At 39.9% G+C, this 13907-nt stretch overlaps 1 protein-coding gene across 1 annotated transcript in view; it reads right to left on the bottom strand.

The window, feature by feature from the left end:
* LOC103360327 (contactin-associated protein-like 4) overlaps positions 1 to 13907 on the bottom strand; it is a 164656-nt gene that overhangs the window by 88869 nt on the left and 61880 nt on the right. Inside the window, exon 4 of the mRNA XM_008286033.1 lies at positions 5345 to 5538. Coding sequence (XP_008284255.1) covers positions 5345 to 5538 — 194 coding nt within the window. The remainder of the gene's footprint in view (positions 1 to 5344; positions 5539 to 13907) is intronic.

Raw genomic sequence — 13907 nt, 5'->3', positions numbered from 1 at the left:
ATGTACACGTCCACTGTATACACACTTAAAACAGATGATCATCCTAGAGGCTAAAAGCTATAGTCTTTATAATGTTTTGACAGAAATCCCCATATGCAGATAGAACCATATTTTTAATCAAAAGATCTTCAAATTAAAGATATGCAGCCCCAGTACTCATTGCAATCAACAGTCAGTTAGGAGAAAAAGTGTCCCTAACCTCCCCAATCCTGAGACAGGCTTTCTGCATTTTCAAACTTTGAGCTCACAGAGACCATTGATCCAAACGGCAGATAATGTCTCTCCCTCTCCCCCATCTCTGTCCAGTGATCAATAACTCTGGGACCTATTCTGTCTCGGTACCAAGCCTCTCTTAAAAGACTAATGGCTTCTATTTTCCCAATCAGCTGCCTGTGGGAATCCAGTGGGGCTCTCTGCTTGTCAACCACACACACACAAACGCTTGCATTAATATCTGTAAAGAGAAAAAAACAAGCTGCACTTGTGGTTATCCGTGCATGTGTTCAAGTGCGTGTACGTTGCTTGTGTCTGTTGTCCTTACTTACTGTAAGACTGTGCGACATTGCCTGGGTGTGTGAGTCTGCTAAGGGTGCACTGGTGAGGCTGTGGGAGTGAAATTGGCTTCCCTGGCACTGCATATAATTGTGATCTCAGTCTGGTCTTCAGCACTTTGAAGGGCTGAGCCGACTGGGCAGTGGAGCGTTAAGCTCAACAAATGGCTCTGTTTCCTGCTGAGGAGGCTGAGGAGAGCAGCATCTCATTTACTTGCCCGTGCATCTTTTGAAATATGAGTAGCCTCTGACAAGCCTTCAGTCAAGGAGAGAGAGACGGGTAGAGAATGAGACGAGGGAGGGGAGGATGCAAGAGAGAATCAGAGAGTTACGGTGGCTGAAGAAGTACCCAGTTAGTACAACAATCTAAAACACTCAATTCAATAAGTCCTTCATTCTGAATCCTGCTTAAATTAAACCAGCAATAAAATGTACTTTAGGTATCAGCAGTAAAAGTACAGGTTCTGCAGAAAAGTGGCTTGTGTTTAAAATAATATGATGCATGACATTGTAGGACTTTTAGTCTGATCAGTGGATAAACAGCATTTTATTTCTGGTCATTGTGAAGCTTATTCACCGTTTGGTGCAGCCTAGTCTCGCTTTGCCAGCCCACTCTGTAGATCATAATGATCTTGCTGCACCACACTATCATTCTGTTAGAGAGGGGAAAATAACGCTCTGGCTTGTTTGTATCTCTTTAAACTAATCACAGCCGGCATGGATGGGACTAAGCAACAGGATGGAACTTTGGTGTTTCCCTAAAAATAGTGACAGCTGGAATTGTTTTGGATGAACATTTGCACGCAGGGAGATGAACACTGTAACTAAAATAAAAATCCACTGGAATAACAATAGCATGATTCATCATCTTACTGTAAGATACAAATCCTCGGCAAAACCTGAAATTTTCATTGTGGTGGGCTGCTGCCTGGAGATTGTTGCTGTTGTTTCTTGCAGCAAAGAAAACAGTAAAATGTAGACGGCCGAGAGAAAGGACAAAGCAGCCAGAAATAAGCGGCTAGCGGAAGCTTATAGTCGCATCCTACATCCTATGAGTCAGACTGTGCAGCCCAGTGGTTCTGAACACAGAGGTCATGTTCTTTATAGTAGGATGTTCATGAGGTGATTACTAGGGGCTAAACAAATTGCATAAATATGTTTTTTTTCTTTCTTCTATACATACTGTATATTTTTGGTGATTGGATGGTTTAACCTCTTTGTGTCACTAAAATCAAAATCAAACTCTGTTTAGTCTTATGGTGAAATCGGATCAGAACTACCTTCATCTATAAGTGTGTGGAGGGAGATCACGCCTCTTTTTCTTTTTGTGCAAAGTTCAGTCTCACTGAAGATCTTCAGTGTTTTCGAGGTGGGAAGAGTTTGACCTCTCATTAATGAGATTCTGTTTGTTCATATTCTAGTTTTAGTTCTTTGTTTCGCTTATGAATGCAAAAACAATAGAGTTGGCTGGGAAAAGTGGAACGCTGTTTGCCTGTAGTTTGTGCAAAGACAGATACAGAGGTTAATGAAAAAAACTGAAAAAAAAAACCAAACATGTCCATGCTGGTACCTGCATTTGGTTTACTACACTGTGACTGTGGCTGTATACAAAGTAAGCATGCAACAAGGGGATCAGGTGAGTGTGTGGGCATATGTATGTAAAGAAGTGTACCACAATGACAGCATGGTCCGCCCACACATTACTGTTCCTCTTATAATATCATCCATGCGGCTGTGAACTTCACAGTTTGTCATTGTTTTTGAACATTGTTTTGTGTCCACATTGTGTCTAGGGATCAATAAAATATTAGGAAAAGACCATCCTCTCATTTCCTTGCTTTCCCCACACACCAGAAAGTGTGATGAGGACATTTGATACTGATATTAACTTGTTAAAGATGTATAATATGGGACTTTAACTTTGCATTAAGCTGTCCAGTGTTCTTTTCTGAAGCTGCTAACTTACTTTGCAAGACACTGAGATCACCTTGTAGCTCATCAGCACTACAAATATGTTTTTCTGCCTTATATATGTTTAGACTGGCCGTAAAGGCATTTAGTAACTTTCACTAATGTATCTATGATGTACTTGAAGTTCTTAATCATATTATTTAACAAAGCACTGCTTTCGTCTGTGATTTTTTTTTGTCATTTTCCATCCAGCAAGTAGCTGCTTCTTTCTGCTTGAGCCAACTTTTTTTGGAAAAGAGTACAGCAGTTTGTGTTTTTCCATTGTTCCTGCATCAGGATAGGCCAACGTAAAGATAGTGGGAAGCTTACATTGTGCAATATGAAGGGATTTTCAGGAGCTTAGTCACTGTACTTCTCTGAGAGCCCACAAGCTCCAGTCAGTTCTCTCTTCAATTTAAAAGGAACCAAGTCGTATCTTCCCTCTGTTGACATGTGGTCTTTGACATGCTGATGACTTCTATACTTCTAAAAGTTATAGAGGAGGACTGCTAGATTTAGTCAACCATGTTTTTGCCTGTTCATTTTAGTTAGGGAGGTAAATGATTGTAAGTTCATTTCATTGGTGCATTCTTCACTCCATCTGTTCTAAAACACACTGTAAATAACGCATCAGTTTTTAAATCTCAGCAATCTGTCTCTCTGGCTGCTTCAGACTTGATGAAGATGAATCTTTTTCACACCGTCTCACATCCAACCCTGGATGAGACATACAGCTACATTCATGTATAGATGTCTGGAACATGTGACACAACCAGGTAGCTTTTTGCATTCACAAGCCAATCTGACAATACACTAATGTTTAACAGTTCTGTTTTATAATCTAATCCTGCGTTTAATAAGTAAAATCGTAATCTGTAAAGTGAAGTCATGACTGACAGTAATATGGTGAAAAGTCTTATACTATTTTCTATCTGAAGTATGAAGTAGCATAAAATTAATTTACTTGGGTAAAGTACAAGCACTTGAAAATTGTACTTAATTTCCCACCCGTGGAGAGCGAAGAGAGAGGGATGGAGCCTCTAAGCTGTAGCAGTCAGTGAGAAGCGATGACTGATGCAGCTGTTTTTGATGTAAAATCTCCACCTTCCCAGAGACACTAAGCTGGCCTGACTAATATATGGGGCTTTAAAAACACTCTGAAAGCTGATCTGGATTCATCACCTTTCATGCTGAGTGTCAAATCAACAAGTTTTAAGCTGTGAGGAGTCATGCCCTCTGCTCTCGTTTTAGTGATGACTCCAGGAGCTTTGGTGAGTTTGTATCCGTCGCTGTGAGAAGACTGTATCCTGAAAAATCTGAATCGAAAACTGTTTTTTTTTTTTTTTTTCCCGGGCCGTTACTGTAACGAGAAAACTGCACTTGCTTCCATAAAGGAGGGAGGAGATGGCTGACTGCCTCTGAATCATATCTAATGCTGTTCAGTCAGCTGAGGCCTGTGTGACTTCCTGTCAGTCTGACAGCAGTAGTTTGCTCAGTGATGATCATTCATTCTGCAGACTAGGATGCTCTCTTTTTACTGAAACAATGCTTTTAAAAAAATGCTGGGAAATAATGACTTCCAGAGAGAAATAGAAACTGGGAACATATGCAGACGTGAAGCAAGCACAGTACTTAAAGTTCCTTCACTCCTGTCTCAGCCAGCATCCTCCATCACATTTACATTTTAGGCACTGAGCTGACACTCTTATCAAGGCGGGCTCACACTGACTGAGCAAGTGTTCATTCAGCGACTTGCTTGCAGACCGGTGATGGACACCTTTGCCGCTGCAGGAATCAAAGCTGTGACTTTTTCTACGGCAGGCAGTCTTTCTAACAACAGCACCGGCCTCCTGTCAACAGAGGTTAAACTGTTTGACAGCAGCTCCATGCCGTCGACAGAGCCCTGCCCTGGTTCCTTTCATTGTTCCATCCATTATTAATAAAGAGTGAAAGGCTCCTGGTGAGCAGGCTTGCCGCTGCAGGCAGTACCAGTCCCCATAGATGATCTAAATTATGTCTGTGACAGCGAGACCTGGAGTGTTTTAACTTCATTGAACTGAGAGGTTTGAGTTGCACTTCATAGAAAACAGTCTTCTTTGCTGTAATTTTTATTTTATTTTATTTTATTTTTTTCATAAAGCAGATGTAAATGTGTCATTTTGAGCCCATTAAGAACAAATTGTGTGCACTTTATATTCGTCTGTCATTTCAGTACAGACAGGAAATTACTCTGCTGAAAGATTTCCTCGTATTTAGTTTCCAGGGAGGTTGTTTGGTTGATCTGCAACTTTGGTTTAGACTGAAATATCTCAATAATTATTTGATGGATTACCGTTAAATGTTCTACAAATACCTATTATCATTTTGGTACATTTCTTTATTCCATTTAATAAACTGTACTTTCCTCTTTTTTGCACCATCCTTGATGCTTTAGAAAAATTCTTAATATGATAGTTATGTTAATGAAGCGTATTAAATTGCAAAAATGTAATCCATGCTCTCTGGAGGATGGAGCTTACATACTTTAGAGATCATCCAATTTTTCCACAATTGCCAAAAAAAAGTCAACATTCCCTTTGATAAAACTCTCCACAGCAACATGATCAATTAGTACAGGTTTTCATTTCAGAAGTTCATGTACCCCAGAGGATGAATCCTAATGACTTCACTGATCCTGACCTTTCCTCTAACCCCCCCACCTCATGTTTAACCTGTTCTGAAATGGCAACCAGCATAATATATATGAGAAACACTTAGTGTCTAAATGTTGCAACACAGCAGAACATCAGAAACTCTATTCTTCTAAAACACTTGGTTTAACTATGAAAACAATTATTTATTACCCCTAAGCTGTCTTCCTGCCGGTGTTGTCTCCAGTTGTGTCCCGTGTCGCTGAACATCAACAGGTAGGCCGTCAGCCAATCAGAGCTGCCGTAGCGGCCCTGCGTGGCAACAGCAGTGATTTGGGTTCGTCTCCCCAGGTCCACCTCCAACCACTGGTATCTGTCCGAGACGAGAGGAGACCAACCTCCGGCTCCTACACAGGGGGACAGAGACAAAGAGTGTGTTTTAAAGACACCCACTGCTGCAAATCTAGTTTTACACCTTGCTAACGTGTCATGTGGTGTGTTTTTTTTTTTGTACTGGAAGACAAGTCATGAGAAAAATAAGCAGTCAACGCCATGGCTGGGCATTTTCTCCCTGAGACCACAGCAAACAGATGATGATTTTATATGGAACAAACCAAAAGAAAGAATCCTATCGACCTTCTTTATCATCATTGTCCTTTAGAATTAGTTTCGAAATTGAACATGTGCAGCTTAATTACAACTTGTTGTCTATTGTGTAGTGTAGAGTAGTCTTACAGTGTTTGAGCAGAGCTGTAGGTGAGCTGGTGTGCTCAAAATGCAGCAAGTGGAAAGGGGAGAGTGGAAGTAGGAACAACGTAGAGCAACGTATTCTAGAGGGAGCAATTGTGAAGAGTTACATCTGAGCCATTTCAGAGCAAGAAGGGAATCAGTTTCATGGCAAACTGCTAAATATGCAACTTTGAAACGTGGAGTTTGTAGAGTTAAGTCCATGACCAGAGCAGCACTTTCAATGATGGTGATGGAGGTTGGGCAGGAAGGAGTTATGACGATGATAATGTCCTCCGAAGTGATGGAAAAAAGGAGTTTCTGTGTGTGTGTGTGTGTGTGTGTGTGTGTGTGTGTGTGTGTGCGCGTGTGTGCGTCTGTGATGGGGAACAGAGGTGATACAGGGGTTAGCAGAGGTGACACAAGAAGGAGCAAGGCTTGAGAGACAAATCGTAGGAGTAAAATGTGATTCATTATATTTTAATCTACTTGAAATGAAACCTTAAAACTGTGAATTTATAGTTTGGAGCAGACTCTTCGTGGGGAGAGTTTTAAGTTGGCCAATAATAAATCTGTTTTGATGTGAGTGCAAACTGCTTGTTTATATGTTTCAGTGATGTCCACAGATTAGTGGCGAGGGCTTTGCAGATGACAGGAATGCCAAAGAGGAGGGTTTATGTACCGGGAAGGTATATTAGCTGATGCTGTTTTTAATGTTATTAATAGTCAGCATGTTCAGAGGGAACCCTGCTTTAAAGCAGTGCAAATTAAAGCATGAAAATAGTTTATTCCTTTTCTGGGTTTTAAGTCCACTTATACGCTCACACATGTAAAATGCAGCAATACGTCAAACATTTCCCCTGGTTTCATGATGATAAATAATAAATCTTCATAATCAAAGACATTAAGTGGGATATATTTGGGTCACAAACCCGTGAAGAGAAATGGATTAGATGATGCAGCACCAAAGTGGTATTTAAAGCAATTCCGTGACTCTCCACAACTAAGTGTCAGGATGTGTCCTGCCTTTTAATGCATCTGCTCTGGTTTTTACGTGACCACCAAGGTGACAGCTCCACGAGGGTGAGTGAGATCTACTTCCACATCATTTAAAATCTTGTTTCCTCACTGAGGTGAAACATTGTTTTTTTTCTTTTCAACAGTGAAAAGACAGTGAAAGACTTTCTCCACGCAATGCATGATCATGTTTTTCAGGGGTAGCATGCTCTATTTGTGTCCTGGCAACAGCTGCTGCAACAGCTGGAGAGGGCATCCAGGGATGTATGAGATTAACTCACACTGTGTTCATATTGTAGTATAAAAAGAAGTTATTCCCATCAGCGCTGTGGGATGTCTGACACTGCAGTTCAAAAAAGGGGGAAAAAGAGGAAAAATATGTCAAGGTGAATATGATTTGATTTTCATACCCATGCAAAGTAAACTGGAATGGCACAGTTATCCCAAAAGATGCTCATTTATAAATCCTCCTTGAAAAGCAGTAGTTTAGACTATATGTCACGACTGGGTGGTGTTTATCTGGATGTGGTTAAACGACAAAAGTTATATATATAAGCTCCATCAGCAGACACACAGGTCTTCATATCAAAAGTGCGTCAGTAAGAAGTATGCCTCCTCTGGGAATTTATCATGTTCTTCAACTGTCATGTTGTCTTTACTTGTATGACTTGACAACACTGATCAGTTTGATGGGTGTCACCCCCATTCTGTAACGTTACAGGGACAACAGAACAGAAATTAAACACAAATCTATCATTGAAATGTAAAAGTGCTTTAACAGTAAAATAAAAGCTAAAGCAGGTGAGAGGTTTCATATTTTGTTAACAATATGGAGAAAGTCATTGATTTCACCCAAAAAGAAGTCAATTGATTTAAAGTAGTTTCACACAGATTTTATATCCCCAGACATCACAGAGCTGTGCTCGCTGATTAAAGATGGAATTGTTCACTGAAGTGTATGGTAAACACTGGTCTATTGCAATAAGAATGGCTGAGAATGTGCTTAATTCACTAATAAATGAAGGATTCTCTGTATGTGTGTATTCTTCACATTGTCCAATGACTCTTCAGAGAGCTGTCATTTTAATGACAGCTCTCACCTCCTTCCAAGCATTCTGTGCTATGGAATTGCCTGGCTATGTGATACTAGGAGTGAGGTGACTCATGAACATCATCAATTGTTCATGACAAAGCACTGATTCCCCTGGAGAACAAGTTGCAGCTAAAAAACCTCAACCACAGACACTGTTGTAATAAATAATTGAATGTTAACTGTTTGAGCCAGTGTTGAGTGTGAAGTAGTTTGAATGACAATTTGTTTGATGATATTGTGAAAGCTCCTTGCAGAAATACTGGAGGCCCAGCAAATGGCCGGTTCCAAACAGACGAGTTTTCGATGGGTACTGCAATATTGCAAGAGAATGTGAAGAGAAAAACGAAGAGACTGTAGCTGTGTTTCCATGTGTTGTATATATTACAAATTTCAACCTTCAAGCTAAGATTTGAAATGTCACAACAACAACAAAAAAAAAACAATGAAAATGCAAATTGAGTTTGTTTCCATTAACTGCTTTGGAGAGAATACACGAGGTAGCATGGTGTCATCAGACGGTGACGGTATAGGTATACCTATAAGTATAAGTATAGGTATAGGTTTACGTATAGGCATAAGTATACGTTTGAGGATAGGTATAAGTTTTTGTGTAGGTATAAGTATAGTTATAGGTATAGGTATTGGTAAAGGTACAGGTACAGGTACAGGTACAGGTATAGGTATGTTGTGCATGGCTGTAATGGCTGCAACAGACTGGAAGAAGACAGAAACAAATGCAATTGTCTGCAAACGAAGAGAGAAAAAAAAAAAAAAAAACTTTAGGAAAAGACCAAACCATCTAAATGAGAGAAACGGAGCAAAAGCCTTCAGGAATTGTTTTCAATCAGGATAGTTGTAATTATTCTCTCATGGAAGCTGGTGTGTTTTAAAGGGTTCAGAAACAAAGACAACAACAAGGGTGGAAACTTCAGCCATGTAAGCTAAACGGTCAGTATGACAGAACTTATTTGAAAAATATGTTTTCATGTCACATTCTGCAAATTCACTCTTTTTTGAAAAACTTAACAACCACCTCAGCAAAACATTTTTAAAAAATTCGACATTCATGGGAGCTTCAATAGAAATCAACTGGACTTCTCCTGTACGGTCTTGAAGACACTAATACATATGCTTAAAATATGTTATGGAAGCACAACTTGTACACTAATGAATTTTTGATTATGTTCTAGAGTACAATAAATGTATAAAGGGGGGAAAAAGGCAGCGAGTCGTGGCAGAAACAAGAAATGGGGAAAGGGTACACTTTCCTGTGTTAGAAAGGACTTTCTAAATCCTGAAAAAAAATAATTAAATAAACACTGATAAACTCTTGGATTCATTTTTACAGGATAAGCACAGTGATACATTTCCTTGATTGTACCAAGTTAATGTCCTTTGCTCACATTTCTAATTTAATCTTTTGGCAAAGGCATCCCTTAAAAAACTGAAATAAATGTGCATGGTATTTAAAAGTGATGGCTCAGCAAAAAGCCCAGCAAGTAACAAAATAGCTTGATTTGAACAATGAAAGGTCTCGGTTTTGAATTAACCTCAATGAGCAGTCCGGCTGGAAACAGGAAGGATACCGGGAATACAACCCTGAAGATGTACACACTCTGAACTCTGCCTCGTGTCATGTCGGACAATGCAATTGTTCGTGGGGGCTTTTATTTGGGAAAATTGAACCTGTTGCAGGGGATGACCGGGTTGAAGAAGGTGAGCGGAGGAGCCAGAAAGCAAAGCAGAGGGAGAGAGGCACTGAAAGAAAGGCACACAGAGTTGTGTCTTAATACAGTTGCTCACCTTTGCAGAGACTTTGCCAAAACTCACCCAGCTGCAATTTCATTTCTACTTCAGATGCTGCTGGCATCCCCGACTCAAAGGAGTGTGTGTTTGTGTGTGTGGGTGTGTTTGTCTGTGTGTGAGTGATAGAGTGTGAGAGAGAAGGGAAGAAAGGAAGAGAGGTAGCAGGAGGAGCTTTGGCCGAACCTGATTATGAAGAAACATTGGAGGTGATGGAAAAGGCTGCTGCAAGATAACGACACTTTGAATACTGAGAAGGGTGTATGTGTGTGTGTGTGTGTTTGTGTGTGCATGCATGTTTAATAAAAAGTGCTGAGTCAGGGCAAAGCAAATCCATGGTGCCTGAACAGCAGATGGAGGGATTTCTCCCCTACAGAGCACACACACACGCACACACAAATACACACCCGCTCATGATAAAACAGCCAGCCTGAAGAGCACTTGAGATCGTGTTGCCAAGGTGATGTCATGCTGACATAAGGACAATACAAATCAATACTGCACACACTTCAGACGCGCAGCCAAAGTGGACTCATGCTCTTCTCATCAAATCTATTACAAAGCCTCTTCATGTTGGATTATTCTTGTAACACAACCCACCATGAACTCCATAAGGATTGTTCCCCATAATACACTGCAGGACAGATTGGTAGCAGCGCAGGGCCGCGCTCAGTAGTGTCAATTATCTCGCTGCACAGTGAAATACCTCAATAAATATAAACTTTTTTTCACAGCAGGCATCCTGAATCATGGCAGGGAAAGCACAAGTGAGTCTATTAACTTTAATGATGTCTCAGTTCTATTGACTGTCCCAGTGTGAAATTCCAGTGAGCAAATATCCACAATATGAGGACCCTGAAACCCTTAGTAATGGTACAGATCAGGCTTTTCTTTTTGTGCCATGAAAATAGTTTATTGGTTGAGTTTGCTACAAAATCTGACACCGACTTTAATGGCACGCTAATGACTGAATTACAATCGGCTGTAGTAAGAAGCATGCAAACAAACTAACATTCAACTTCATGGACAAAAGGACAGAGTACAGCGTAGTTGAGCGAAATACAAGCAGCAACCTTAAGGGCTGAAAACTGAAGCTAACTCAGAAATAAACATGTTAACAGCCTCATGGAAAAACAGGTCTCTATACGTTCTATGTTCCAGACAAGGGGCTATTCTTTTATATGACTCACTACTGGAAATTGTATAAAGACTGAAAGTTATGTATAATTCAGGTTGGCACCCCTGTGAGTGACAGGTGGGTCATGTCTCAGGACAGTCCATGGCTCAGATGGGTTTGCATGTCCCACCTTAACTCCACTCAAGCTTCACCTGCTTGCTTATGAATTAGCTTTGAATTAAGCATCAGACACGACAGACGACTGGAACTGCACTGAGCTTCAAAACTGCTGTTCAGGAAATCAGTTGGTGATGTCACAGAGGGTTTGTCCATCTTTATGTACAGTTAATAGAAACATTGCAGTGCTAAGATTGATAAGTCAAAGTTAAGAAATGTCTACTGGACAGTACTCAGAGTGGAATTACTTTGATTTCACCTATAGCGTGGTCTTCTCTTGGCACCACCCTCATGAAAATCTTTACCCTTTTTGCTCACAGGTCTTCATTATTGACACCTTTTCTTCACTGTCTGCCAGCCTGTGTCTTTACTCATCAGTATGTCTACTTGTTGTATTCCCGTACCTTCCTCTTTATTTATGAGTTCATACAAAGTACAGTACGTATAAAAAGCCTAAATCAGACCACTCTTTGCCATTAAAAGAGCACCACTTCTCGACACGTTTTGAACATGACTAGCTGTCCTGTTACCAAGACAAAAAAATGAGAAAAACGGTTGTGAACCTGAAACGCCTGTCAGAACCTAAAGTACAAACTGTGAAAACATCATCAGTGAATGTGTCGTATTAAAATCGTACTTACTGGTTGCATATTTGCCGTTTCTGTCAAAGTGTTATAAACTTCTACACAGTGCCGTATTTACACCAGCCGCCTTCCACAAACAAAGACTTCAAACCAGAAAGCCAAAGCTTACTTACCTGTATACCTTGATATTTATTCTTAAACCCCGTCTTTTGCCTGTTAGCTGATTGGATTAGGTTGCCTGTTTTGTTTGCCTACCTGTTGCCAACCTCTGCCTGTCTTTTTGACACAGTAAGCTCAGCTTTAAAGCTGTTTGCGTTTTTCTGTACATTGCGCTTTTCAGGCCAATTCTTGGTACAATGAACCATTACGACTGCTAACGATCTGAGAATTAGATTGTCTCTTCATTTTTCATCCATCCACAAGTGTTTCTTCTGACGTGTATTGTGCATCACCACCTCAAGAAACCGAGAGTTGTAATCAGTTTTGTGTTATAACTTGTCACACAAAAACATTCATGCGCATTATACATTTATAAATGTGCTAAAGAAAGAATGCCCACTGTGGTATTTTGGCCATTTCACATCCTGAGGTAGAAGGAGGATGTTAAAGCAGGATGTAAGGTGACCGTGTTCAAAACCTAACAGACGCTAGAATAATAACAACTGTTGTCACTTTGAAGCTGTGCAGTCATTTTTTGGGTCATTATGACTTTTCCTGATATGATTTCTTCCTGTCTTACATGAAACGACTGTAATCTGCATAAAAATAGACGTTTATCTGTGAAAAAAACAAAAAAAAACATCACTAATATATACTCACAATTTGATATGGATATTTTTTTTCTACACCCATATGAAATAGATGTGGTATCCTTTGGGTTAAATTAGCTGTGTCTGAGGTCAACGTCTTTCCTCTCGCTGGGCTTCCTGCTCGTTAGGGCAGCAGCTAAAGGCCAGCGCTAATAAGTATCTCAGTAACAGACATGCACACTGACAGCATAACAGGGGAGAGCAGACACACTGACCTTTCCTCATTATGGCTGGATTGGAGAGGAGAGACACGACGAACAGAGACAAAGAAAGAGAGTGACAGAGAAAGGCAGATCTATTGACATCTGTACGACTGCAGAGGAGGAATTAGGAAGAGAGAGAAACGGTGGAGAAAGAGAGAAACTAAGAGACGGGGGCTGATACTGCTGGAGGAGAAAGAAGAAGACGGGGTTGAAATGAAAGATGAGAGCAAAGTGCATGGAAATCTGTGTGGAGAAAACAATTCACTAAATCCACTACATTATTCACACATTACTTGTTTGATCAACAAAACAATAGTTTCTGTAATGCATGCCTGTCAGTCCTGATCCGCTGAATCTACTTGTTTTGTCTCCCTAACTGCCTGTAATGACACCAAAGCGCTCTCGCCACTCTGTAAGGTAATTGAGGTTAAAGACGGGTCAGGAGCATTGCAACGCCGCTCTGCTGGACATTCAAATTACCACATTACCACAACAAATTAACTGATCAGGAGACCATGACTTTTGGGGGCAACCGACCAAACACCTTGTGAGGCAGGTGGTCTGAAGTTGGTAAGGTGTGTGAATAATACTCCTCCCTACATGCAGTATAAACTACTCCTCAAACAAAGAGGTTTATTGACACAAAGTAAGTAAAGATGGTATGTTCATAATCCAGGTGGTACTACATGACTAATTAGAGGCTTAATGGTAAATAGTTTATAAGGGGTTTGGCTGTGTTAAACACTATAAAATAGTCTCAAAAAACAATTTGGCAACCTAAGAGCAGTGGAAAGAAGCTGCAAGCACAAAATCAGCATTATTACCTATACAGCCAATGTGGCAGACTTTTATCTAAATATGTATCTGAAATCCTATTGATGTCCAAATCGCACATGTAAGTCCAATATTCACATTATTTTTGCTGTTTTAGTATTTGCAAAGTCACATATTGTCATTTTGTGTTTTATTTGGCCAAAGAGAGCAGAGAGAGGTGATGTTTTTGAAGACAAAATCAATATCTACACTTAAAGCCAGGCTTTGATTAATTTGATTAATTGATTTTTTTTTAGAACGAATTCTATTTATTTATACATTTTTCTATTTATTCCGTATTTACATATTTTAATCTAATCAGTATATGTTTACCTTTTTTATTATCTCTCTCTCTATCTATCTATCTATCTATCTATCTATCTATCTATCTATCTATCTATCTATCTATCTATCTATCTATCTATCTATCCATC

Source organism: Stegastes partitus, unplaced genomic scaffold (assembly GCF_000690725.1).
Source record: "Stegastes partitus isolate 25-593 unplaced genomic scaffold, Stegastes_partitus-1.0.2 Scaffold426, whole genome shotgun sequence".
NCBI classification, from domain to species: Eukaryota; Metazoa; Chordata; class Actinopteri; family Pomacentridae; genus Stegastes; species Stegastes partitus.
Note: the sequence above shows the minus strand (reverse complement) of the source record. Positions and strands in the feature narration are given on the sequence as shown.